The sequence below is a fragment of the Rhamphochromis sp. 'chilingali' genome, assembly GCF_963969265.1.
Source record: "Rhamphochromis sp. 'chilingali' genome assembly, chromosome: 21".
Taxonomy (NCBI): domain Eukaryota; kingdom Metazoa; phylum Chordata; class Actinopteri; order Cichliformes; family Cichlidae; genus Rhamphochromis; species Rhamphochromis sp. 'chilingali'.
Genome location: NC_137949.1, coordinates 7754435 through 7778090, shown reverse-complemented (window position 1 = coordinate 7778090; position 23656 = coordinate 7754435). Strand labels below are relative to the sequence as shown.

General features: G+C 43.6%; 1 protein-coding gene across 4 annotated transcripts in view; it reads left to right on the top strand.

Annotated features, from left to right (window-relative positions):
- The window catches only part of fgfr3 (fibroblast growth factor receptor 3), a 66846-nt gene that overhangs the window by 13740 nt on the left and 29450 nt on the right, over positions 1 to 23656 (top strand). For 3 of the 4 annotated variants that reach the window (XM_080870666.1, XM_080870665.1, XM_080870664.1), the window contains exons 3-5: positions 9557 to 9829; positions 13004 to 13069; positions 21785 to 21954. In XM_080870666.1, the coding sequence (XP_080726792.1) occupies positions 9557 to 9829; positions 13004 to 13069; positions 21785 to 21954 (509 nt within the window). The remainder of the gene's footprint in view (positions 1 to 9556; positions 9830 to 13003; positions 13070 to 21784; positions 21955 to 23656) is intronic. The other variant, XM_080870667.1, reaches the window with a different exon arrangement.

Genomic DNA, 23656 nt, shown 5'->3' with positions numbered 1-23656 from the left:
ACAGCAACACGCTTCGCTCATATGACGATGCTTTGAAATACATTTTTTTATAAAGGCTGGAAGAGCAGTTAATTTGTAATTTTATAAACTGTTGAGGCATTTCTCTCATTTTTATTTTCGCAGATAAAAGCCGCCTTCAACCCGCCACCAGCAGCAGCTTTTAGCTATCATCCGTCTCTAGCCGTTTAACTGTAAAAATCAAGTTTGAATTCTTTGCTCAGTGACAAGTTGGTGCTGGTCGAACAAGAATGCAACTGAAATTTTTCATGTGTATGCAGTGCTGTGGAAACACCAATGGATGCTAAAGGAGCGTAGGCGATCACATGCAGGTTTCAGCCATCCTGATAACTGATTTGGTTACCGCAAGTAAATCAAGCTGTCTGGGCAACTGCTAAGTAGTTAGTAATATTAGCTGCCCATGTCTTGTACTTAGAATTATTAATAAAATCAATTTTTTTCATTAGTGAGTTTAAAATGAAATCCAGGCTTTTTAAAATCATCCCTGGCTCTAAAAGCCTTTTTGCACAGTGGTAACAATGTAACAGTGTAGATGTCTTCGGACAACTGTGCTCCAGTTGTTCTTCGCCCCAAACAGAGGCTCCTCTCTACGGTCAGCCTGTGCTGTGAGTGGAGGCAGGACCTGGAGGGAAGCAGGAGGCAGGGATGATGGGATTAAAGGGCTTTTCCTGCCCCTGCCCTGCTCTCATAAGCTAACATACTCTAACAGTACTTCATTCAAGGCTTTCACCACGCTCAGACAACGACCCGCAGGGAGCTGTAATCTTGATACGTCCTCTGTGACATGTTCCTCATTTTTCCTTGTCAGGTTAGAGTGAGAACAAAAAAACGACTATAGGGAGAGCAAGACGAGAAGAAGAAGAGAGAGACGAAGTGACGAAGTGGTCGGTTGCCCAGAAAGCTTGGGATGTTTTTGACCGTGCGCCAGGTGATCTGAACCATGTGGCTGAGCCCAGCAGCAGGTTTCAGAGGAGGCAGGTTGGAACCAGGCTGAGGGAGAGACCCGCACGGTCCCGCCGCACTAATAAACCGCATCATAAACAGAGCAGTAAACGCTTTCACGTCCTGCTGATCCCAACCCCAGGTCTCATGCAAACATACACCGCAAACCCCCCCAACCACCCTGGGACACGAGTTAACAAAGGTAGACCAAATAATGCTGATGTATGCGCTGCTTGATATCAGTTGAGTTTCAATTAAATTCCCCAAAGGAACACAAAAGACATCAATCTAAAGTTTACTTAGGACACATTTATCTCCTGCAACATGTTTCTGGTTCCAACTGTGCTTACTTGAATTCACCTAAACACGGTTAATGCTTGATAGGCTAATTACCAAAACCCCAGTTGAGGTTTTAATTTTCAGCTCTTTGTTAAGTGAGAGAGAGAGTAAATACGATTACTGTAGGTTTCTTCACCAGATGAATGCACAACGCCGCCATCAAAGTTTGCACCGTTGCCAAGGGGAACAGACTAGACACGGAGCGATCCAGGATTTAGGCTTGTTTTGTAAATGTGTGTCTGAGTGCTCGAGTTGAGTACTGTGATCAGTGTTAAGGCACACTTTCCTTTTTAACACACACGCACACACATCGCTATCATTGTCGAGCCAGAGATTTTGCGGGGGAGGGTCGTCGCCGCTGGAGAGTATCAGAAGTACACTTGCCACACTGGGAGGTCAGAGTAGGGTCCTGGTCGGGGTCAGTTGAGGTCAAAGTTTAATGTTTGAATCAAGCATCTCCCTGAGGTGTGTTCGGAGATGGTTTCCATCAGCTGAGACGCCTTCAGGCATCACTTTGAACCCTTTAAAACTCTGTTTCAGGTCAGATGTGCAGTAAACGTGTTTGTGGTCCAGATGTTTAGCTGTTCATGCGTGCATTCATTTGTCTTGTTGCTAATCACGTGATGAGTTGTTTTGTAAAAGACGAAGAACATTGATGGATTTAAGCAGGAAAAGAAAAAAAGTTCTCACACTACATTTTCAGTTCTTGCAAAAACGTTTGTTTTTCATGCGTTTGCTCAGATTTTTCGAGTTTTACCTTTTTTCCGATTTCCCACATTCACTAAGTGTTTTCCGAGTACCGGTCTGCCCCCCTCCTCCTCAAAGTCTTTGGGAAATCATGAGTGATTTGACTTTCCAGAAAGTGGCACTAAAATTACTACTACTCGACTACTCGCTCTATTAGGAACACTCGAGTAAGAAGCTGTGACGTATGAATTCAAAGCTCTCAAAGCTGTGCTGTAATCAGATTGGTTCCTCCGCGTTGTTCAGGGAAGGGTGATTATGTTGTTTAGTAGGCCCCCACACACACACACACACAGACACACACTCCGCAGACATCCTGGCCGTTGTGGGGCGAGCTTCTTACACTTGTCTGTTGAATTGAAACTAGGCCAGTTCGTCTTTGGAATTACAATTACCGTGGACCAAACCCCGGTCCTATTCTGAGGCTGAAGGGATGAAGGCGAGGTGGGGGGTGATGATGAGGGTGTGAAAGGAGCAAAGACGATTGGGCGCTGCCAGGATACCCTGTATGTACAGTAGCTTCCGATGCTCGTTAGCGCAACTGAGTAGAGGGCCAGCCACCGAGGAGGGATGAGGTGGAGGAGGAAGGGAGGGTGAAGGCTGGCACAGGCCGGGGCGGGATGTTTAGAGGCAACGTCTATCTTTAACTTGATTTTCGAGGCTCTTTTGAGAAGGCGCGGCTCAGGCTCACAGAAGAATAGAGGCAACAAGCTGGGGGAAACCTCACCCCTCTCTCTCCTCTCTTTCCCCCTTCCTCCTTGATCTCCACCGAGCCATCCCTCTTTTCTCTCCAGTCTCCTCCTGGCAGGCTTCTCCACAACGGTGTGAGGTTGTCAGGCTGGCCCAGATTAGGGGCATTGTCCGAAGGTATTTACATCCGGCCAAACCATATTAAAGAGAGATTAGCGGTTTTGCAGCACATTTCGAAAAAAGAGAAAAAGCAAAGTGTGGGGGGAGCTTTTCTAAGATGAGCAGGATTTACAATTGGCATAGCTGTGAAATGGAGGAAGAGAAATGCGCTCTTTATGGCGAGGGGAGGTGATGGTTGTTGTTGCTGTTGGGGGTGGTTTGTGGGGTGGGTAGGGGTTCCACAGATCCTGTTTGAAGGTCATGTGATGCTGGCTCGTCTGGTGGGGGTGTTGAGTTTGCCAAACGGTTGGCAGCCGGTCTGGATTTACAACATAGGAAGCAGAAGTAAAAGAATCTGTTGGCGGGACACAGTGAGCAGACGGGCTGCTGTGGAGGACATCATGGTCCGAACCAAGCTGTCCGTCTGCGTTCATCGAGCTCTTCGGGAAATATCTTTAGAGGGTAATTTAGTGTTTTTATAACTCAAAGTAACTTTATTTTTTTATCTTAGTGTTTATGATTTCTTTATCACGGCTGATAATTTAAAAAGTGAGAACAGTGCACGTAAAGCATCTGGCGGAGTCATAGCGAGCATGCGTCATGTGTCTTTCCTCCTGCACGCCCGACCCAGACAGGACCTTAGCCTAAATAAAAGTGATTAAAAGTGATCATATTAGTGTAATTTGCTTACTGAAGATGTGTTTTTATAAATTTCTGTCTGTTGTTTGACCTGTCCAGGATCTGCAGATTAAAATTAGCTAGTAGCTAAATTTGATACAATGCATCTTTTCTCTGAGGAGATTATGAAAATCTCCTGCTGAACAAATTGAAAACATGTCCTGATTCTGATCTGGGCTGACTACATCTCAGGAGGAAGAGCGAGTCATCCACTCATGGTGGTTCATTCCCTGGCTGCTCCGGCCTGCATGCCAAAGTATCCCTGGGCAAGAAACTGAACCCCAAGTTGCTCTGTGATGTGTTCATCAGAGCTTGGATGTGTGTGAATGTTGGATAGAAAGCGCTTAGGCATAGAAAAAACCGCTTGTATGATTGTGTGTGAATGAGGGATCTTGAGTCTTAGAGTAGAGTAGAAAACCATTTTCCTAACATTGCACGTGCATATGTGTGAAAACAACTTAAGATTCAGCAAAAGTTAGTCATTCTCTGTGTAAAATCCTAAAACCTGTTTGTTGCCCTGTGTTGAATTAGTGATGTATTTGCTTAAAAAGACGAAGTCCGGCCTTTTTCTGCAGTAGAAGCAAACAACTAATTACCTTCTTGAAAAGACCATTTACTGCTAAATTGTTTGCTGCTGGTTTAGCATCGGCACGCTCCGCACATGTTGGAAACATGGCCTTGTTGTGTTATTAGCTGTAGTGAGGAGGAGGAGGAGGAAAAAGAGGGCGCTTGATAAAGATGAACGTCTCCCCGGCCCATCTGGAATCCATCACTTTCAAGAGCAGTTTAGAAGCAGATATGGTCTGAAAAAGTATGTGCTCCTGCTTTTGTACCAGGCTCAATAAAAGTACCTGTTAAGCCCTCCTTCCCCGAAGAAAGTGAGTCCTGTTATCGGTCACCATTTACGATCCCTCTTGCCTCTTTGAACCAGTTTGGATTCTGCCTTATGTAAAACAGCCCGACTGAAGCAGCTTCATAAATCAACCCGGACCATCATCAGCAGGAAGTTAGGAAGGGTACTTAAACAACCAAACTTTTTAAGGATTAGTCTCTCAGCGCTGAAAGATGAAACTCGACGTGTTCGCCTCCTTCAGAGCAGAAAATGAATTCATCAAAATGCAGCATCGTGATGCATCAACGTACTTGTTTACTGACGGATGTGAACTTCAGAAAATGCTCTCTTCACTCTGAATGTGTCAAGAAGGATACGTATCAGGAAACATCCCACCCAAATACAGAACGTAATATAAAACCGCATCTTAAGGATTCTTGCTCAACTCGACCCTGCTTGATCTTCCTCTTTTCCCCCATCGCTCAGACGTTGGCGTCAAAAGCTTAGATTTAGGGGGGGAAATCAGATCTAGACATGTAAACAAATATAGTGAAAACAGGGTGGCAGACCACAGAAACAGGAAAGCCCAGGGATGCACATGCACGCACTGAGAAGGCAGAGAGGAGCGTGCCTTATTCAAGACTGCACCGTTTTTTATATTTGTGATGTTGGCCTGCATTTGTTCACATCTCTATCAAAACCTCGTGTTCTTTCTCAGAGCGAAAACCTTTGAGATCTGCTGACAACTTGAGAATTTCCCTTAAAAAGTCCTGATATGACAGCGGCCACGGCGACAGCTTCTCGGTCTGGCCTACACTCCTTCCTGTTCCTCGGGATCCGTCGCTCAGTCCTTCAGTGTGTGCGCTCGAGTGGGAGAAAGACAGGCGTGGAAAGGTTCCCCCACATAAAGAGGCCTTTTCATCGAGAAGTTTGTAGAGGATAAATAAACCTCTTCAGAGGCGCAGAAAAAGATGGGGTCTGTGAGCGGCACGTTAGCGGACAGCGCGCGGTCCTATCTCAAAGACAGACTTTATATTATTCTGAAGGGCTATTTGTTATGATATTGAGCCGCGAGGGTTAGAAGGGCCAGGAGGGCAGGGGTCTCTTGATTTATGGAGTGACTGTCCAGCCTGTACTGCACAAATATACGCACACATATCAGAACCCACATCCACTCTAGCACACACACTCAAAAACACACATCACACATTGCTTCCAGCTGGCTGCAGGTTCCGTTGGGAGATTTCCACCCTCAAACACACACACAGACACACACGGCAGGAAGATCTAGATCAGGGGTGTCAAACACCAGGACCCAGAATCGTCCCTGCAAAGACGTCCAACTGGAGAGCTTCGGTAAATGTGAAAGAAGGCACTCATTTTCAACATTTAACTGTATTTTCGTAACTTTTATAGCTTTATCTTTACTGATAAAGACCTCCCATATGACCATTCATGCGGTACCAAAGATTACACAGTGTATCTATTGGATACACTTCTTCTGTAACTCAACGCATTTGTTTCTTACAGTTTGGGAGTCGTGCTGACAGATTTCTTACTACAGCATTTATCATTTAAAAAAACTGAGGTGTACTGTTGAAATTGCACTTCTTTTTCTTGTATCTAGGATATCTCAGTGATTGACTGTGTTGTTAAACTTCTTTACACTGACAGAAAGGGGAGTTTCACTAATATGGAAGCCTGTTTCCGCCACTAAAAAAAAAAGGATCCATAACTCAAAATTTCGAGTTACTTTCTCGAAATTTCGACATATTAACTCGAAATTTCGATTTATTAACTCAAAATTTTGAGAAAAGCAACTCGAAATTTCGAGTTAGCGCTGCCAATCAGTAATCTACGTGAATGACGTCATTTCCTTGTTACCCGGAAGCTGAAGCCCTCAGCTACAAATGCTACAGCTAAGCTACCGGTATTACATCCAGTCGTGAATGCACAGATTGCTGAGTGTTTTCAGCCTGGCTTCACAAATGATGAAATCCCTGTGTTATTAGCTGAATCACATGGTGTTACTATCAGCAAACGTATTCGCAAAAGCGCCAATTTGTTGGGATCCGTTTTTGAGTGCGCGTTCCTCTGCGCGATATGCTTCCGGGTAACAAGAAAGCGACCTCATTCACGTATATTTTGGATTGGCAGAGCTAACTCGAAATTTCGAGTTATGGATACTAGCTTTTTTGTTTTTATTTAGTGGCGGAAACGGGCTTCCATTCACTAAGGATCAAAGTGGTCTGTATGTGAAATGAGTTTGTCCCCGACCCCTGATCTAGACTGGATGCTGTCAGCAGGATAGTTGTGCTCTGGATGAATCGCCTCTGGTTTGATGATTTTCCCTGCGTTTTCATCAGAACTCGTGTTTAATATCTAAATTTATTTTGAAAGTCTGCATTATGATTTTTTTTTTCAAAGTAGCCAATTATTCTTTAGTCTGAGTAGCGCTGTACTTCCTCGGCTCCTGCTAAGGTTTCTGGGAAAGCTTCCTGTGGTCTTTCAAGGACTCATTTCAGATTATTAGGCCTCACTCTTTCAGATGCAGGGAACCACGTGAGACGCTGTGGCCGAGTTTTATTTCATTCTGCTGAATGAAATGAATCAAACTACCTTTGATTCGTTTCTTATCTTAACTTGTATGCAGGAAAAAAGTGCCCGAGCAACACCCTGCTTCACATTTAGTCACTTCCATAAGCACCCACCCAGACGCTGCCTATTAAAACCCCATTCTTCCACAGCTAGGCACACAGCAGCCGGATTTTTTTTTCTTTAGGTTATCAGCTGCTAATTAAGGAATATTTCTCTGTGACTCACCACCACGAGCACATTTTATTGCCGCTCAAAGAGCCGTCTCTTGTCAGTGTGATCAAACACATCACTTCACGTAGGAGAAGTTTCACTTGAAAGGTGCAGCGTGGAGACCCGGGTCTCCACCCGAGCTCACCGGCTGGTACATCTGTCCTGAGAGGTTGTGCAGCCGGCACGGCGTGAGGCTTTTTCAAACCAAAAATCCACTTTTTATTCAAAGCACTTTCCAAATCTGCATTTCAAAGTGCAGGATCTGAGAAAGAAACACATATTTGGTCATTGATAGTGACTAAGAAAAGGGTTCTTTGCTCCTTTGTGCAACATCTGAAAAATTGAGGGTTTTTTCCTCCCTTAACGTCCAAGAAGTATATTTTTTCTTTGTTTTGCTCTTTCTGTAAATTGCATTTGTTTAGCCTCTGGTGGTGTAAACATCCAAGTGGTGTGCAAATGTTTGTCCTATCCATTTTCCCCAGGATCAAAGTGAAAAAGGAAAAAAGTATTGTTTTGCAAGCTGGATCACATGAACGCCTCGCCTCGCCTTGCTATTAACAAATCCTAATTAAATAAACTTTACTGCTTAATCCAGATTTTTCTCCACTAAAGCCATAATCTGCTTAGAGTAGATTTGTACACATTATGAATATTACCAGTTTTCTGGAAAGAAGGGCAACTTTGTGGCATGTTTTAAGCCTGTATGCTAATATTGGCCAATCCTTTTGTATATATATCAAAACTTTAGCACATAAAAGTGAGACTCTTTGAATGGTTGCACATTATTGTGTGCAAGGAATAAAAATGGTTCTAAACCAAGTCAGTGCCTCATACAAAGAAACACTTCTAGCTGCTGCTGCTGCTCATTCAGAGCTGCCATACGAGGTTGTGCTCGAGCGCTCGCCTTCCATAAAGCACAAGTGAGCTATGAGTCTCTGGAGATTATTATATCTATGTCATAAACCCAAATTTCCCATGTTTTAAGACCTGGAGATATTCTGTGGCCTGTATTCTGCCTTTGTTCCATAGCCATTCATTCATTCATTCATGCTGGGCTTGGATTTATGCGTTCGGCACTGTTGCCTCAGTGTTTTTCTTCTCCTGAATGGACCTTTTTTTTGTTTGAACAAAAAGCATTGTAAATGCGGCTGTCAAAGCCAGAGGCTACGCAGAGAACTGCACAGCGGCGTTCAGCACATTGACTTAATATCTCCAGGATTCTTTAATGGGTCGATGGATGCAATAAGACAGAGAAAAAGACGCACAAATCATCTGTCCCGTTCATTTTATTCATGATCCGCGCTACATGGGAGAAATGCGTTGGGCTTGTTGACTCCAACACATTTATCTAATGGCTGAAGTTGCTTTGTGCGTTACTTGTTTAAGTTTAATATCAGGGTGATAGTTAGTAAATTAATTGGCCTTTTTTTAAAATCATGGAGCGTTTCTCCAGAGGGCTGCGTTCACGATCGCTGCTTGAGTAACATCGTTGCCCTTTTAGCGGGTCAACAGTGGGTGTATTTGCCATCGCAAATCACACTCTTAACACACCTCATTCACTGTTTCCCATGGGTGGGTGGGTGTGCACTTGTGCAAGCAAACAAGTGTGCGTTGTGTACTCTGTTGCCTGAGCAGCTCATTCGAAGACTTTTACAGTGGCTACATTCCCGCGTGTGTGAAAGCGTCTGTGACGTCCTCGTAAGTGTCCTAAATGTGTGTGTTTTTTAAAGTGTGTTTGCTTAAATAAGCTAGTAAATAAACCAGTGGGCGCATAAGGCCATCTTTCTTGTGTCTCTGCAATGGGTGATGACGTGTGATTAAGTTCAGAATAAGAAGACATCTCTAATGAGGGGACTGCAGGAGACACGAGGGGAGCCAGAGTTTGTTTATCCAGACGTGTCCCTCCATGTCTCCACCGTCCTCCAGTGGAGGCTGGCATCCTTAGCAAGGCTTGTAAACATGTTGATTTTTCCTTGGCTCTAACCAAGCTGGCTCACGGAGCTCGCGGAGTAAATGAGCTGGTGTTTGACCAGGGCCAGCTGAGGAGGAGGCGTGGAGACGAGGGAGGGAGGGGTGAGGGTGGGGAGGTCATTACCACACAGATCTGCATACTCGACAATTAAAAAAAAGTTGCACTTTTCTGACTCTCAGGGTCAGATTACTTAATTCTGCTACTTTATTGCTTTTTTGAAGGTTGATATGGGCAGAGGTGTCCGATCTTGCTTTATTATCAGATTGTTTTTTGACTTAGATGTGAGGCTAAATACTGACCCCGTGCATGAAGTTGATTGCATTTATTAAAAATTTCTTCTTACATAAACCATTCCTTCTTTTTTTTGTTTGCAGACCCTGTATCCAGCGAGACGGCCTTCCTGGAGGACTATGTTCTGGGCATCGGGGACACTCTGGAAATGTCATGTGACCCGGAAGAGCAGGAAGACCACACGGAGCCTATTGTGTGGTTAAAAGACGGCGCTGGACTTGTGCCTTGCAACCGGATACGGTTGGGCCAGAGGATACTCCGCATTATCAATGTGTCGTATGACGACTCCGGGGTCTACTCGTGCCACCTCGCCCGGAGCAACACGCTGCTCAGCAACTACACCATCAGGGTGACAGGTGAGAGCGTGGGGAAAGTGTGTAGAAAAGACAAAAGTTGTTGAGTATCTGAAAACTTTAAGTAGGGGCATCTAGCCTTATATTTAAATGCAAAAGTGGAAGGCAGATACTTTAACTGTTGAGCTTTAAATAGGATACGAGACCCACAATATTTTTAAGATAGTTGAGTTACTAGCAGAGCTCCAGCAGAAACAGGCGCTTTGGCTGCACCTCGCAGAGCTCTCTGAAATCCGACCTGTCTCGGTTGTTCTGCCTGTCTGACAGACAAACCGAGTCTGAAAGTATTTTCTATCAACAAATATACTCAAACAGTTACAGTAGCGCTGTCTCTACATGACAGCTGTTTATAGAGAAACACTGAAAACTTAGCTCAGGAGGAAATTTCTATTATTTGCTACTCCTGCTCAGTTTCAGCTCCATGTCATCTGCCTGCCAAGCTGCACACACACACACACACACACCAACACACACACAAGCACATATCCAGCATACCGGTACAGGCTTTCACCAGCTAACACCCAGCCAAGCTTCACACAGATTCCCACCTCCTGATGCATAGTCAAAGGTGAAATTCATTATCCGGCGAGGGGATGGGAAACATTTTAAACAAGTGTGCGATGCAAGCGGAGCTCTAATAGGAATGCTTGTGTAGGGGGTGGGGGAGGCTCTGTGTGTGGGTGTGTGTGTGTGTGTGTGCTTAAAAGTGGAGCCGCATTTACCCGTAAAACTCATGGACACCAACTGAGCCTGTTATTGACAACTAATTAGAAAGCAATTAGCTTGAAACATTTCATCATTGAAAGCAGATGGGGTGGCAAGAAATGAGAGAGTTCACTCTCAGCTCACTCACCCCACCTCCTCTCTCACACACACACACACACACACACACACACACGGATGCACTTGTTTGGCAGAAAACTGGGGAGAAAATGGGCATTTTCGATTACTGATCAGAGGTGGGCAGGTTCTCCTCCCGGATCTTCGTATCAGCTCCAAACTGCACACCAGGACACTGTGCAAACACAGTACCTTCATCAGTGACTTAAAAGGAAGAATAAGAGGCGTTCTCCTTTAAAATCTGACTGTTTTTATGAAGAAGTTGATAAATAGAGATAACTGAAGCTGGTTCCACCTCCACTTAACATGTCTCAGGTGTTGCACAGGCTGCCAGTTCATTTCACACTAATGTCTGACATTTCATATTGTTTCGGCTCTCCGTGCATGTTTAAATTACTCAAGAAGCCAGACTTCTTCCAGTATGCGTTTCAGTATCCTGTTTTTTCCCCCCTTATACCGCCGATTCTCCTCCCTCTACTTTAAACATAGAGCCTCCGTTTTATCTAAAACACACATGGACTATTGTGTTTTCCCTCAAATATTTGAGCAAGGTGTCAGAAATTTAGGGGCGGTATCAGATTTAGCACTTGGACAGCTTCCAGGCAGTAGAAAGGGGCCAAATCTCACTGTACACACACAGCACACATGCAACAAGTACAACTACAAACTGAGGTTTGTACAAAGGAGTGCGTGAATTACTTATTGACAAAAATTCAGTTTTATTTATAAAGCGCTAAATCAGAATAAGAGTTGCCTCAAGGTGATTTATACTGCAAGCTAAAGACCCTACAATAATACACAGAAAACCCCAAGAATCTGGTAACCACCTATGAGTAGGCACTTGGCGAAAGTGGGAAGGAAAAACCCTTTTAACAGGAAGAAACCTCCAGCAGAACCAGGCTCAGACACAGGCAGCAACTGCTGCGACCGTTGGGGGTGATGGGCATGACAAAAGACTTATGACTAATGATTAAATGGTTTAAACTCTTACGAGTTTATGGACTCCATCACTTGTTTCAAGTGCTGTTTAATATAGCGTTAACAAAATCGATCCGAATACAGTAAAATAGACAATAAACTGGGATTTACGATGTGGCTACTTTGTCGGTCAACCTTTTCACGTGATGTCTGATTCCACAGATAACAAGATGGCAGCTGTCAAAATGTTTAAGGTGGTTACGTCCATCCTTTATGTCCAGTCTATGGCTACACTGTATCCTAACTGTATGCTAAAGCTAAACTAATCCTTTCATCTATTGAGGCAGAAGGCTTTAGAGCTTTATCAGTGCACTAAAATACATGTGCCTGCTTTTCTCTATTATTTCTCTCTTTTATTCCAAAGTTTTCTATTATGTAATTCATTTTGACAACCACTATAGTGTGTTAAATACTTGGTTTACTGATACAGTGCTGGCACCCGTCTGATCCGTCAGTCAACTGTAACTGCTGCCTTGCTTCTAAGGTGCAAAGCACTAGCAGAGTGGAGTTGTGGGCTGAGGTGTCCAATAATAGAAACAAAACCTCCTAGTTCCAGGAGCAGTTGAGTTGTCGAGGTAACAGCTGGCTCTCATTAACCAGACCCGTGGAGCTGAACCAGAAAACGTTGAGGTCACATCGAAAATAATTACAGCAGTGGAGTGAAAACGTGTGATACAGCAAACCTAAACAAGATGGAGAGCAAGATGGAAAGTAATTTGGCGTAAACTGGCGCGCTAACCGTTAGCAAGAGTTAGGGTCAGTGTGTGTTGCAGAGATAGCTAGAAAGAATAGTTTTTGTGCGTGTATCAGCACATGTGCGCACACTCTTGTGCAAGTGCGTCTCAGCGACACTAATGACCCTCTTATTTGTACCGTCTGTGGAAATGTTTGGATTGCAATATCTGAGAGAGCTGCCACGCTACAGAGAACGGTGGGCTCATTCATGAGTTTCTGAATGAACAGCTTTAATATGCATTCATGCATCTGTGTGTGTGTGTGTGTGTGTGTGTGTGTGTGTGTGTGTGTGTGTGTGTGTGTGTGTGTGTGTGTGTGTCTTTGTGCTTGTTTGTCTACTCGTGCTTGGTTGTGAACACCCCCTTTTCCCTTTATCTCCCTCTTGTTGCATAAAATACATTCTGGTCTACAAACTTTCCACATGTAATTTCCTTCTTATCCAAAATGCAAAATAGTTCAAGGAGTTGTATAAGAAAATACACTGTATTATGTGTTTTCTCATACAACTGCTGTATTTTTTAAAATGAATTATTGCTCATTTATATTATTTTAAATGAAATAATTTCATTCCAGCCATAAATTAATAATTAATTAAACTCTTTTTTTTGTATTTTCTTTCGTCAGATTCTCTGTCGTCTGGTGATGATGAAGATTATGATGAAGACCCTGAAGGTGCAGGTAATGAAAATGGTGAATTCTTTTCTTAAACCACATTTCACAATCAGAAAGTATGATACGTCTCTCATCAGGAAATGCAGTATTGTGCAAGAGTGTTGAACCAGTCCTCATCTCTTTATAGTTTGCAAGGAAAATGGTAAATGGGTACAGCGATTTCTTGAAACATGTTCAAACATATGTGGAAACACAGAACATAGGTCAACAATAGAGTTTGTAGAATGATAGCTTAAGTCCATATTTATTATGAACACCTTTACTCTGCAATGCCGATTGAACTCTCTTAGTCAAGCTTTCTTTAAGCAGTCTTCATAAATGGTTCTCCAGGGTTCTTCAAGGACATTTAAGGTTCTTCAAGGTTCTTTGGTTTGTTCTGTTCTCTGTAAAGATGATTCCACACTGCTTCAGTAATGCTGAGATCAATAACTGATAGGGGTCTACTGTGTGTTTTTATATTCAGGCATGTTTTTATTGGATTGGCAGTGTGTTTGGGTTCATTGTCATGCTGAAAATGAAGCTGTTGCAATTCAGACACTTTTCAGATTGCACTGCATGGTGGGTCAAAACCTGATGGTACTTTTCTGCTTTTAAAGCTGCATCAATTTTGATAAGATCTCCAACAGCACTGGTTGAAATGCAGCCCTAAACATGACAGAGCCTCCACCGTGCTTTAGCTCTACACATCCCTCTGTCCTCACCTGCTCCATATATATGATGTAAATTTGAACCGAAAAGTTTTAAATTTGGATTCATCACACCATGAGACCTGTTGCCACCGACTGCCAGTAAAGTTCTTGTGTAATTTGCCATACCTCAGTTTTTTCCTCTGTTTCATTCCATAAAAATTCAATTTTATTCAGTTTTATTTATACAGCGCCAAATCACAACAACAGTCGCCTCAAGGCACTTTATATTTTAAGGTAGACCCTACAATAATACACACAGAGATAAACCCAACAATCAAATGACCCCCTTTGAACAAGCACTTTGGCGACAGTGGGAAGGAAAAACTCCCTTTTAACAGGAAGAAACCTCCAGCAGAACCAGGCTCATTGAGAGAGAGAAGGAAGAGAGAAGAGAAGGAAGACAGGATGAAAGACATGCTGTGGAAGAGAGCCAGAGATGAATAACAAGTGTGATTCAATGCAGAGATGTCTATTAGCACATAGTGAGTGAGAAAGGTGACTAAAGAAGAAATACTCAATGCATCATGGGAATCCCCCAGCAACCAAAATGGCATCAGAAATCAACACCATTTCTGATGAGGCTTGGAGGAACTGAAGGGCCAAATGCATCTTTAAGGTCCTGTGTCAGATATTTATAAAGTTATAAATTCCCTATGTCGTACATAAATGAGCTCTTCATATTATTTACACCACACTTGCACTTTTATCCTCAGAAGTTAATGTGCAGTTTACAATTTAAACTCATTTCATTTGTCATAGTGATAAAAGAGTTCATCTGCAGGAGCAACAGCACGTCCCCACAAAGTTGCTTTTATGGGCCACTGTGTGACTACAAATGGATTTATGCAGGCTTGTATGAGCGTAATCAGAGTTGTATATCTGTAATTGACATTATATGGCTCTTATAATCGCTCGCATTAAACCTTCCCCCACAAGCACAAAACTAAATGCCACTGTCGCACAGATCAAAGGCTGCTGTTTCTCCAGCAGGTAACAGCCCCTCTCACTGCTCTTTTGTGATGTGAGCTGTTTTGGCATTCAGAGACCTGCGGAGTTCAGGTGTAGGTGAACAAAGAACGAGGAGGGATGGCTTTCACTGGCTGCACACACTTTACACGCTCTATTCTGTCAGCTAGCATGACTCCAGAGAGACAGAAAGCACCTCCACCCCTCTCGGCAAGCTCTCGACCAGCCAGACGCCACACTGTGCTGCCTTTGTTGTACCATACGGAGCGAGACAGCAGAAGGTGAGGTGCTGACAGTCAGAGACGAATCTAAAAAATGAGAGGAAAGAGTTGATGGAACTACAGTAATAAAGGGAAGACAATGGGATGTAAGTGAAAGGTAAAAGATAGAGTGTAGGATGCAGAGACGAAAAAAGGGGGAGTCAGCAGACTGTATAAAAGTGAAAGCCCAAAACATGCTAACGATGTCAAACAGACCATGATATGTTGAACCAACTCCCAGTCCACCCTTAACCACTCAACAAAATTGGTGCCAAAAGCAAAATGCGCAACTGTTTCAGTGACAGAGCGACAGGCGCACGCCCAGCCGAAATCAAAGCCCCTTTGTGAAAGTCGCTACAAAGATCCAACCAAATCAAACGTCGTCACACTCAGCTCAAACTAAAATAAAACTGAAGCTGAGGCAATGATTGTGGGAGATACTGCCGCTCCTGAAACTCTCAGTGCCCCGTGGTCATCATTAACAGTTCACCCAATCGTTTGTTATCCAGCTACAACGATTGCATGGCGAGAGATGGATCGGGAAGGGGAGATGAACTGGTGTTCAAGAGAAACAAGAAATTTTAAATGTTCTAAAATCATGTGAAAAACAAGCAAAGCTATTCCACGGAAATATAAATGTGGCCACTCCAGAACCAACAGCAACTAGGTGTGTCCAAAAAATAAATAAGAATAAGAATAATGCTTTTTAAAGTGATCTGGAATTAAGATGGTGCTCATTTAATGATTCTGGGGAACTTAGTTGCATCTTATACCAGTTTCTAAATGTTTGATCTGAGGTCATCTTACAAATGTTTTACTTCTGTCAATATCAACATTTAAACTATTCAACCTACTCAATATGTGTGAGAGACTCAAACCTAATATTGCTTCGTTTTCATGTTTGACTTTTAATCTTTCAGACTTGATTCAGTTCGACTTCAATTAGAATTGATTTAATTGATTGCTTTTATCCAGAGAGATAGAAAAAATGAACAAAATAAATACGTTTTCTTAAAGAAAACTTCCCGATGCGGTCTTTGTAGTGCAGGCCGCTTTGGAAAAGCTTGCTAACAGCTCCAGCGTAAAATCTCTGAATGCACAGCTTCACGTCACAGTGAAAGCCTGCAGTGTGTTTTTTCTAAACAGGCTGAAGTGGCAGAGGCGGTAACAGCTTACGGCAGACATCCTGAATGCCGGTAAATAGCCTCAGACTGCCAGACTTAATCTCTTAAAGTAAGTCTACCTCATGACATATAAGGCTCTGATTTCCTGACCAAAAGCAGAGGGATTAGCCCAGAAACTTTAAACCCCTATCGCCGCTTAATGTCCGCAAAGCCAATGCTAATTAGCCAGCTGTAGCAGGAAGGAGCCATGTGACAAACCACACAACCAGACAGAGTCCCCGAAAGAAGATCCACATCTACAAGCTGAGCAGACGATAACAGATATGTGGAGATGGTGAAAATGTCGGGGTATTAATTAATGAGAAGAGAGGGCGCAGGAAACAAGGAAAGGAGGCAGCATTAACCTGACCACTTTAAGAAAAAGTTTCCAGCTGGGGAACTAAAATATTTACTGAGTAATTATTCATCAATGAGAGTTGCATTGTTGCTGTCGGTAGGCTTCTTTTGTTAGCCTCAGCAGCATTTTGAGATATTGAGAGTGAACAAAGATATCAGGGAAACAGGTGGCCTCCTCTGTGCAACACATGTCCAAATTAATTAGCGGTACCTTTGCAGCTGAAACAGCGTGGTGTGCATTGTTTTCAACATGTATTTCTGTGTTTGTCATCTTTGCAATTTTATGGTCTTGGAGACACAAATTTAGCAGAAACCAACACAGAGACAGTCTTGATTCATTTGCCAGGTGCTCGTATGAGAGGTTTTCTCAATAGGATGTGGATGTCGTCACGCAGTTTTGCAGGTGGATTTCAGAACAAGCTGAAGGTTGCATTCAAGGACGAGTGCGGTCCGACCCAGGAGTTAAGAGCGCTTGAAGTGGGGAGGAAGAGGCCCTACCTGTATGATGACCTACATGATCTTTAGAGCATGGCCCTAAAGAAAACTGTTGGAGAGCCAAGGTGGTTTCAAGGACTTTGCTGTCTGTGGACTATTTTTGCAGTCACAAAACTTGTGTAAAGTGACCAGAGCGATGCCAACTTCAGCAATGAGTGCACAAGAACCTACCACTCGAATCTCTCAGACCTGACGTTTGATCTCTCAAAATATGCGTAAAAACTTGAAAAAACATTTTAAAATGGAGTGCCCTGAAGATGCTGCGCTGACAGATGGGCAAATACAAAGTGAGCAATTTTTGAACAGCCGTCCGCCCTCACACGATGAATGCGAATTGAGTGTGTGAGTATTTTTTGCAGCATGGAAAGCAGCGAACACACTTGGAGCCTGTGCGAACTAAAAGGGCAGCGTGTATGTGAACGAGGGTGGGAGGGTTAATCTGTGCTGTGCTGTGCTCCTGAGCTATGCAGCCTCCTTGTTTACCCTGGCAGGAGAGCAGAGAGCTGGACGCCGGGCCACGCTACGCTGCTCCACAGCCGCCATTCCTCCTGCTCTGTTTGCCTTGAGTCCCCGCAGGCCCTCCAGGGCAGTGTGCCTTCAAAGAGCCCCAGTGTAATCTGTAATGAAATCTGCCTGTGTGCTCGCAGGCGTCAGTGAGGGCAAATTATACAATTACACAATTAGACCCCCCCTTTTTTTTCCCAGATCGGTGTCTGAGCGCTGAAGAGACTTGTGCCGTGGCGATCAGCACTGCACTGTGTCGTGCTCCAGCTAATTGCTGTTGTACTCAACATAGCTGATAGAGGAGCCACAGTCATGCTTCTCCAACCTGCAGCACAGATCCATGAGCCAGAAAGACGTGAGCGCACTAAGAAGTTTATGAGAAAATCTTGAAAATTCCAATTCAGTTACGTTTTATTTAAGCGCTTTATATTGTAGACCCCAACAATCATAGGAACCCCTATGAGCAGGCACTTGGTGACAGTGGGAAGGAAAAACTTGCTTTTAGCAGGAAGGAACCTGCAACAGAACCAGGCCCATCGAGGGGCATGGGGAATGGTTGGGGGTGAGACAGACATTAATAATGACTAATAATGAAATGTAGAGCAGTGTATAAACACAAAGTGAGTGGAAAACAGATGAGTGAAGGAGACTCACAGCATCATGAGAAGCAGCCTAGGCCTATTGCAGCGTAACTTAAGGGAGGATTCTGGGTCACCATATCCACCCTAATTAGAAAAACAATATAATAATAATAATAATAATAATAATAATAATAATAATAATAATAATAATAGGGGAAATCCCAGCTCCAGACCAAAAAGTGGACGGTCTTCCTATGTTAGCTTGTGCTTTTTGCACAATATTTTGCACCATATCACTGAGTTTGAGTCTTACCTTAAGGGCTGCAGCCGCAATGGGGAAGAATATACCTGCTGACAATGTGACACTTTGTGTGCCTGCGGAAACAACCTTCTTCCTTTGACTGATCTCTACCCCGTCTGTGTTGGTGGGATTTCTCCAGCCACACTTTGAAATCTGTTATCAAACATGAAGCAAGCAAGGCGGATCACGCTCGTGTATTTATAGGCTCCCAGAGAGATTCCCCTCGCAGTTAGCCTCCGTGTCTGACAGGTGGACATGACACTGTAGCTGCTGAGTTGTGCTAAGATGTTATTGTAAACCAGTTTCCACTACAGCGACTGCATATCCGTGCAGGGCAGGGTTATCTGTCGAGTCCCTTCTAACCCCCCTCTGCGAGGGGTTGAGGGGTGCCAGCCCTCCCCTCCTCCGTGCCTCCTCGCCTCCCTCCCAGAAAATCCCACTCCCCTCTTCTGCTGAGGAAATACCATCCTGCCAATTAGACACGGGATGGGATTCCTGCGTGTTGCTGAGCATACAGAGCAAGGCTGCGCAGTAAATCAAAAGCATGCTGAAATCAAAATATCGACGGCTTTTTCTGAACTGGAAAAGGCTGCGGCTCTTTCACTTTTTTCCTTCTGGTGGAAAGTGTCTGCATCAGCTCTCTGAAAAGTAAGCTGTTTTAAGAATCGGCAGAGCCAGCATATCGTATTTTTGAAGCACCAGAAAGAAAGCTTTTCAGTCTCGCGAATAAAAAAGATTTTTTTTTTTTAAACTGTTAAATCACCGTCCCCGCTTAATCACGGCATAATTTCACGTGGAATAAACATTTGTTTCGGCAAGCTACTAATTGGCTTAATGGTTCACAGGAGGTGATTGTTACATCTGGAACACGTTGAATGAGAGGAGACTTGCTCGCATGAGCGACAAGTACAACAATGGGCAACAAATTACGAGAAGATTTCAAAAGCTTCATCCAGACTGCCTGACTGACGGCTGATCTCCTGATTCCACAGAGGAGAGCGTCAGTCAGAGCAGCTGAAGGTCCGCGAATAAAACAACCTTCGTGTGTTATGGTGACAAAACCACGGAGACTCCTTTAGTCCGTCCTGTGAATCCACCTAAGCATCTATTTTGGGTTATAAGCGTCATTGTGGCTGAAGGATCAGCAGCAGGAATATGTTTTCAGGCCCAGATGAGTTCAGGACCCACAGCAGCAGCAGCAGGGGAAGGAGGAGGATGAGAAGGACCACACATTGGGTTAGAGACTTGTTTAAAACCTCACTGAGCGTTTCTGTTTGACTGAGTGTGTGTCTGTGTGTCAGTGTGTGTGTAGGGTGGCTGATTACCATGCCAAAAAACAATGTGTTCAGACTGCTTTTGGAGGATTGTCCCAGTGTGGAGTGTGGAACTTCGCTCCAGAGACAGAAAAAGAGAGATGGAGGGAGAGAAGTCATGAATTCAAACAGACACTTCCCTTTTAAGGTGGAAGCTGTGTGTGTGTCTGTGTGTATGTGTGTGTGATTGCACGTGGAGGGTGTTTGTCTTTGCGAGCTGGGGAGTCTCTAAGTCAGCCAGTGGTCTGTGTGCTTTATTAGCAGACACACACACACACAGTCTGTTTAGAGGGTTCAGTAACATCCTGTTTGTTTGCTTTCTAAGAAGATAGGTAGGTGTCTTTAATCGCTGAACATCTCTCTCAGTCTGGTTGCAATTACTCTGTGAAGCTGAAGCCAGAGTTTGATGGTAGGAGCCAAAGTGTCAGAAAAGTATCAGAACACCCCAGACATTTGATAAATAGACACACAGTAGATCAAAGGCATTTATAGGTAGATGTTATATCGAACGGTGATTGACATCTCACCTGAGTTGCCAAGATGAGACGGGAATTTGCCCGTTCAGCGCTCGAGGGTGAGAATTACTTTTTAACTATTGCCTGACTCACTCAAATACACACACACACACACACACACACACACACACACACACATACACACACAAGCGCGGCTATTGAGATGGTAATTAGCTCCACTCTCTCCTGCTGTATTTAGAAAGTAAAACAGACATCTGATGACCGGTCAGCCAACTCCCCAGCTTTTGTCCTGGGAAGCACACACACACACACAGATTATACCAAGAGGAGAGTGAGCAAGCCATGCCTCGTTGCTCTCACTCTCCACACCCACACAGCATGGACAATAGCCCTTCCTGACTCACTACGCTCTCTTTGTCCACCGTCTTCTCAATACAACTCAATAAATCGCCCTGACAGGTTTCCAAACTCTCAAGATCTCATGATTCAGACCAACTCCTCATCTTGTTATAGAGGAAAGATGGTAAGATGGTTTTGTCTGGTCCCCCCGTGACGCTTCATGCGTCCGTTTTGAGCTCTTTCAGCATCCGTCAAACTGTGTTTTACACCGCTGGTGCATCTTCAACTTAACTGTATCTCTGTGGACAGCGGGGAAGGGCCGACTTGGAAGAAAGATTGTTTTATCGGTAAAAAAATGAAAAGGTTTCATTCAAACATCTATAAGCAACTCTTCCTTTGGGATCCATCCATCCATTCGCTTCCGCTTATCCTTTTCAGGGTCGCGGGGGGCGCTGGAGCCTATCCCAGCTGTCATAGGGCGAAAGGCGGGGTACACCTTGGACAGGTCGCCAGTCTGTCGCAGGGCCAACACACAGGGACAGACAACCATTCACACTCACATTCACTCGCACATTCACACCTAGTGGCAATTTGGATTATCCAATTAACCTATCCCCACAAGCTGCATGTCTTTGGACGGTGGGAGGAAGCCGGAGTACCCGGAGAGAACCCACGCAAACACGGGGAGAACATGCAAACTCCACACAGAAAGACCCCGGCCTGATGTTGGAATTGAACTCAGGACCTTCTTGCTGTGCGGCAACAGTGCTAACCACCGTGCCACCGTGCTGGGATATCAAAACAAAAGCCTCATGATTTACTCAAGAAAAACATCTTGAAATCACAAAAAAAAAAGAGCTTAAAATGACTGAAAATGAATCACAGAAACCTAACAGTGTACATGTGTATTAGTCTCTGTAAACACTGCAGGTACTCTGTGTTGTTAGATGAGGGAAGACCTCTGGTGACACCACATCTGTTCTGGTATAGTGCATAACTCATCCAAGATGAAGCACTCGTTTAAAAAAAAGGGCAGAAGAGCAACTTGTCCCATCTGTGCCGTCTTTTAACAATTACAAAAACATGTAACTGTAAATTCCTGGAGGGTCTTTCCCCAAATGTTTTATGATCTAAGAGTAAATGGAAAACCGTAGACAGATCTGTTTGGAGAAAAAAAAAAGTGGCATCTTCGTATTGCGTGAGTCTGCCTTATCTATTTAATGTCTTTGAAATGGAAATATTTAAAAGTCTTAAGAGTTTTCAATGAGTCTTTTGTGTTTTCCCAACAGAAGCGCCATATTGGACCAGGCCAGAACGAATGGACAAGAAATTATTGGCCGTTCCTGCGGCCAACACCGTCAAATTCCGCTGCGCTGCGTCTGGAAACCCACCACCAACCATACACTGGCTGAAGAATGGCAAAGAGTTCAAGGGAGAGCAGAGAATGGGAGGCATCAAGGTGAAAGCAATAACATGTTAACACCTAAAGGTTAAAGGAGCAGGACTGTGATTTATAGATTCAAATCTTCACACAGCACCAAAAAAATCTGCTTGGAGGAGTCTCATGTTCTTCCCTGTTTGAGCTACTGTCAAAGTGCCTTTTAGCAAGGCATTTTAATCCCCTGCTGCGTGTCCATCAGTAGATCAGTGTGGGTGTTGCAATGTTCCCTGGTGTGAATGTCTATAACTGGGAGACTGTGAAGCAGAGTGCTGAAAGAAACTCACGCTCTGTGAATCTTCTCACGGTAAATAAAGGTCAGGAAACACGCCATAGTCGAGGACACCCCCGGCACTCAGAAACGGATAAGCTGAATATGAATTTAGGGTCAGACCGCTGTGCTGAAATCAGAATGGTTCACAGATACATGCATGCTCGCGTGATAGCTCAGTGTTGACAGTAACCCAGTGCAGCAGACAGCTGTTGTGCTCAGTTTTGTCATCGGATTCACTCTAAACACTAGGCTCTCGGGTGGAATGGCACTGCTTAAAGTAGCGGGGCTTGGTTTACTTTTGTTTTCCCTTAATGGCCCTGAGCTGCAGAATTAAAGGACAAACTTGGTGTGGTAAGACCATCGGAATTCAAACAGTAAAAACGTGTGTTTTGGTTCAAAATAAACTTCAACCTAATGGCACATAAATTCTAAAAATATGCCCAGAGATGTAAATTCTTTTGAGGGTCATTCAGCCTGTGTCTTATTATTTTGTCCTTCTCATTCTTCTCAGTGCTTTCCTAAAATGATGGTGGGGGGACTGTTTTAGATGCTAACATTCACATATGTGGTGAATTATGTAAGGGAGAGCTGCATTAATTTGTTACTTTCTAACCTGAAATTGCTGTCATTTCAGCAATTATGATTTATTAAAATGTAATCAAGTCATTACTAATGTTCCAGAAAAAAATGTACATGAGGTTTGCCAACATTTAGTAACATTAGCCACCCTAAGTTAATGCTTTGTCTGCACTTCTATACTTAAACTCACTAATTTCAGAGTATTATAGCGCTCAAATTACTAACTGTGGCTACACTGAGGGCTCTAGAAATATCGAATAGTGTCTCCTAACAGTCACTGTACACGTGGACAAACATTTTTCAGCCAGTTAAAGGAAGTATATATTATCAGATAATGACGGCGTTGTTAGCTAGCCATTACTAGCTAGCTAAGAGCTAGCTAACAAACTTTTTCATTTCGAGGCATTGCAGTTAAAACCCAGTTAATAAATGCAATTGGGTTTTTTATAAGCGTGTTAAACTGTCATCTTCACTGCTAAAGAATTTAGTATTATGTTTTGTGAAAGCACCACAGTTGTGCTAAACGTTAACGTTATTTCTAGATAGTGTTACAGTAGGCTGTCAGAATTCACATACTACACAAGTAGGTATGTAGAGGACATAGTACACTAACTGAGAGTGTATTTGCAGAATAATTGCTGAATTAAAAATGAGAAAGAGTGAGGTTAAAGAGTCAACTGAGACAGGTTTTTTATTACAGAAGAGAGGGAAAGTGTCCATTTGAGCTATTTCCTATTACTCTAACATTTCATCTTCCACTTTCAGCGGGGTAATCATGTGTCAGACTGCTATAGAAGCAGTGAGAGACATTTGGCCTTTAAAGAGTTAAATGTAATGAGACTCTTCAGCTATTAACAGTTTACAGAGATC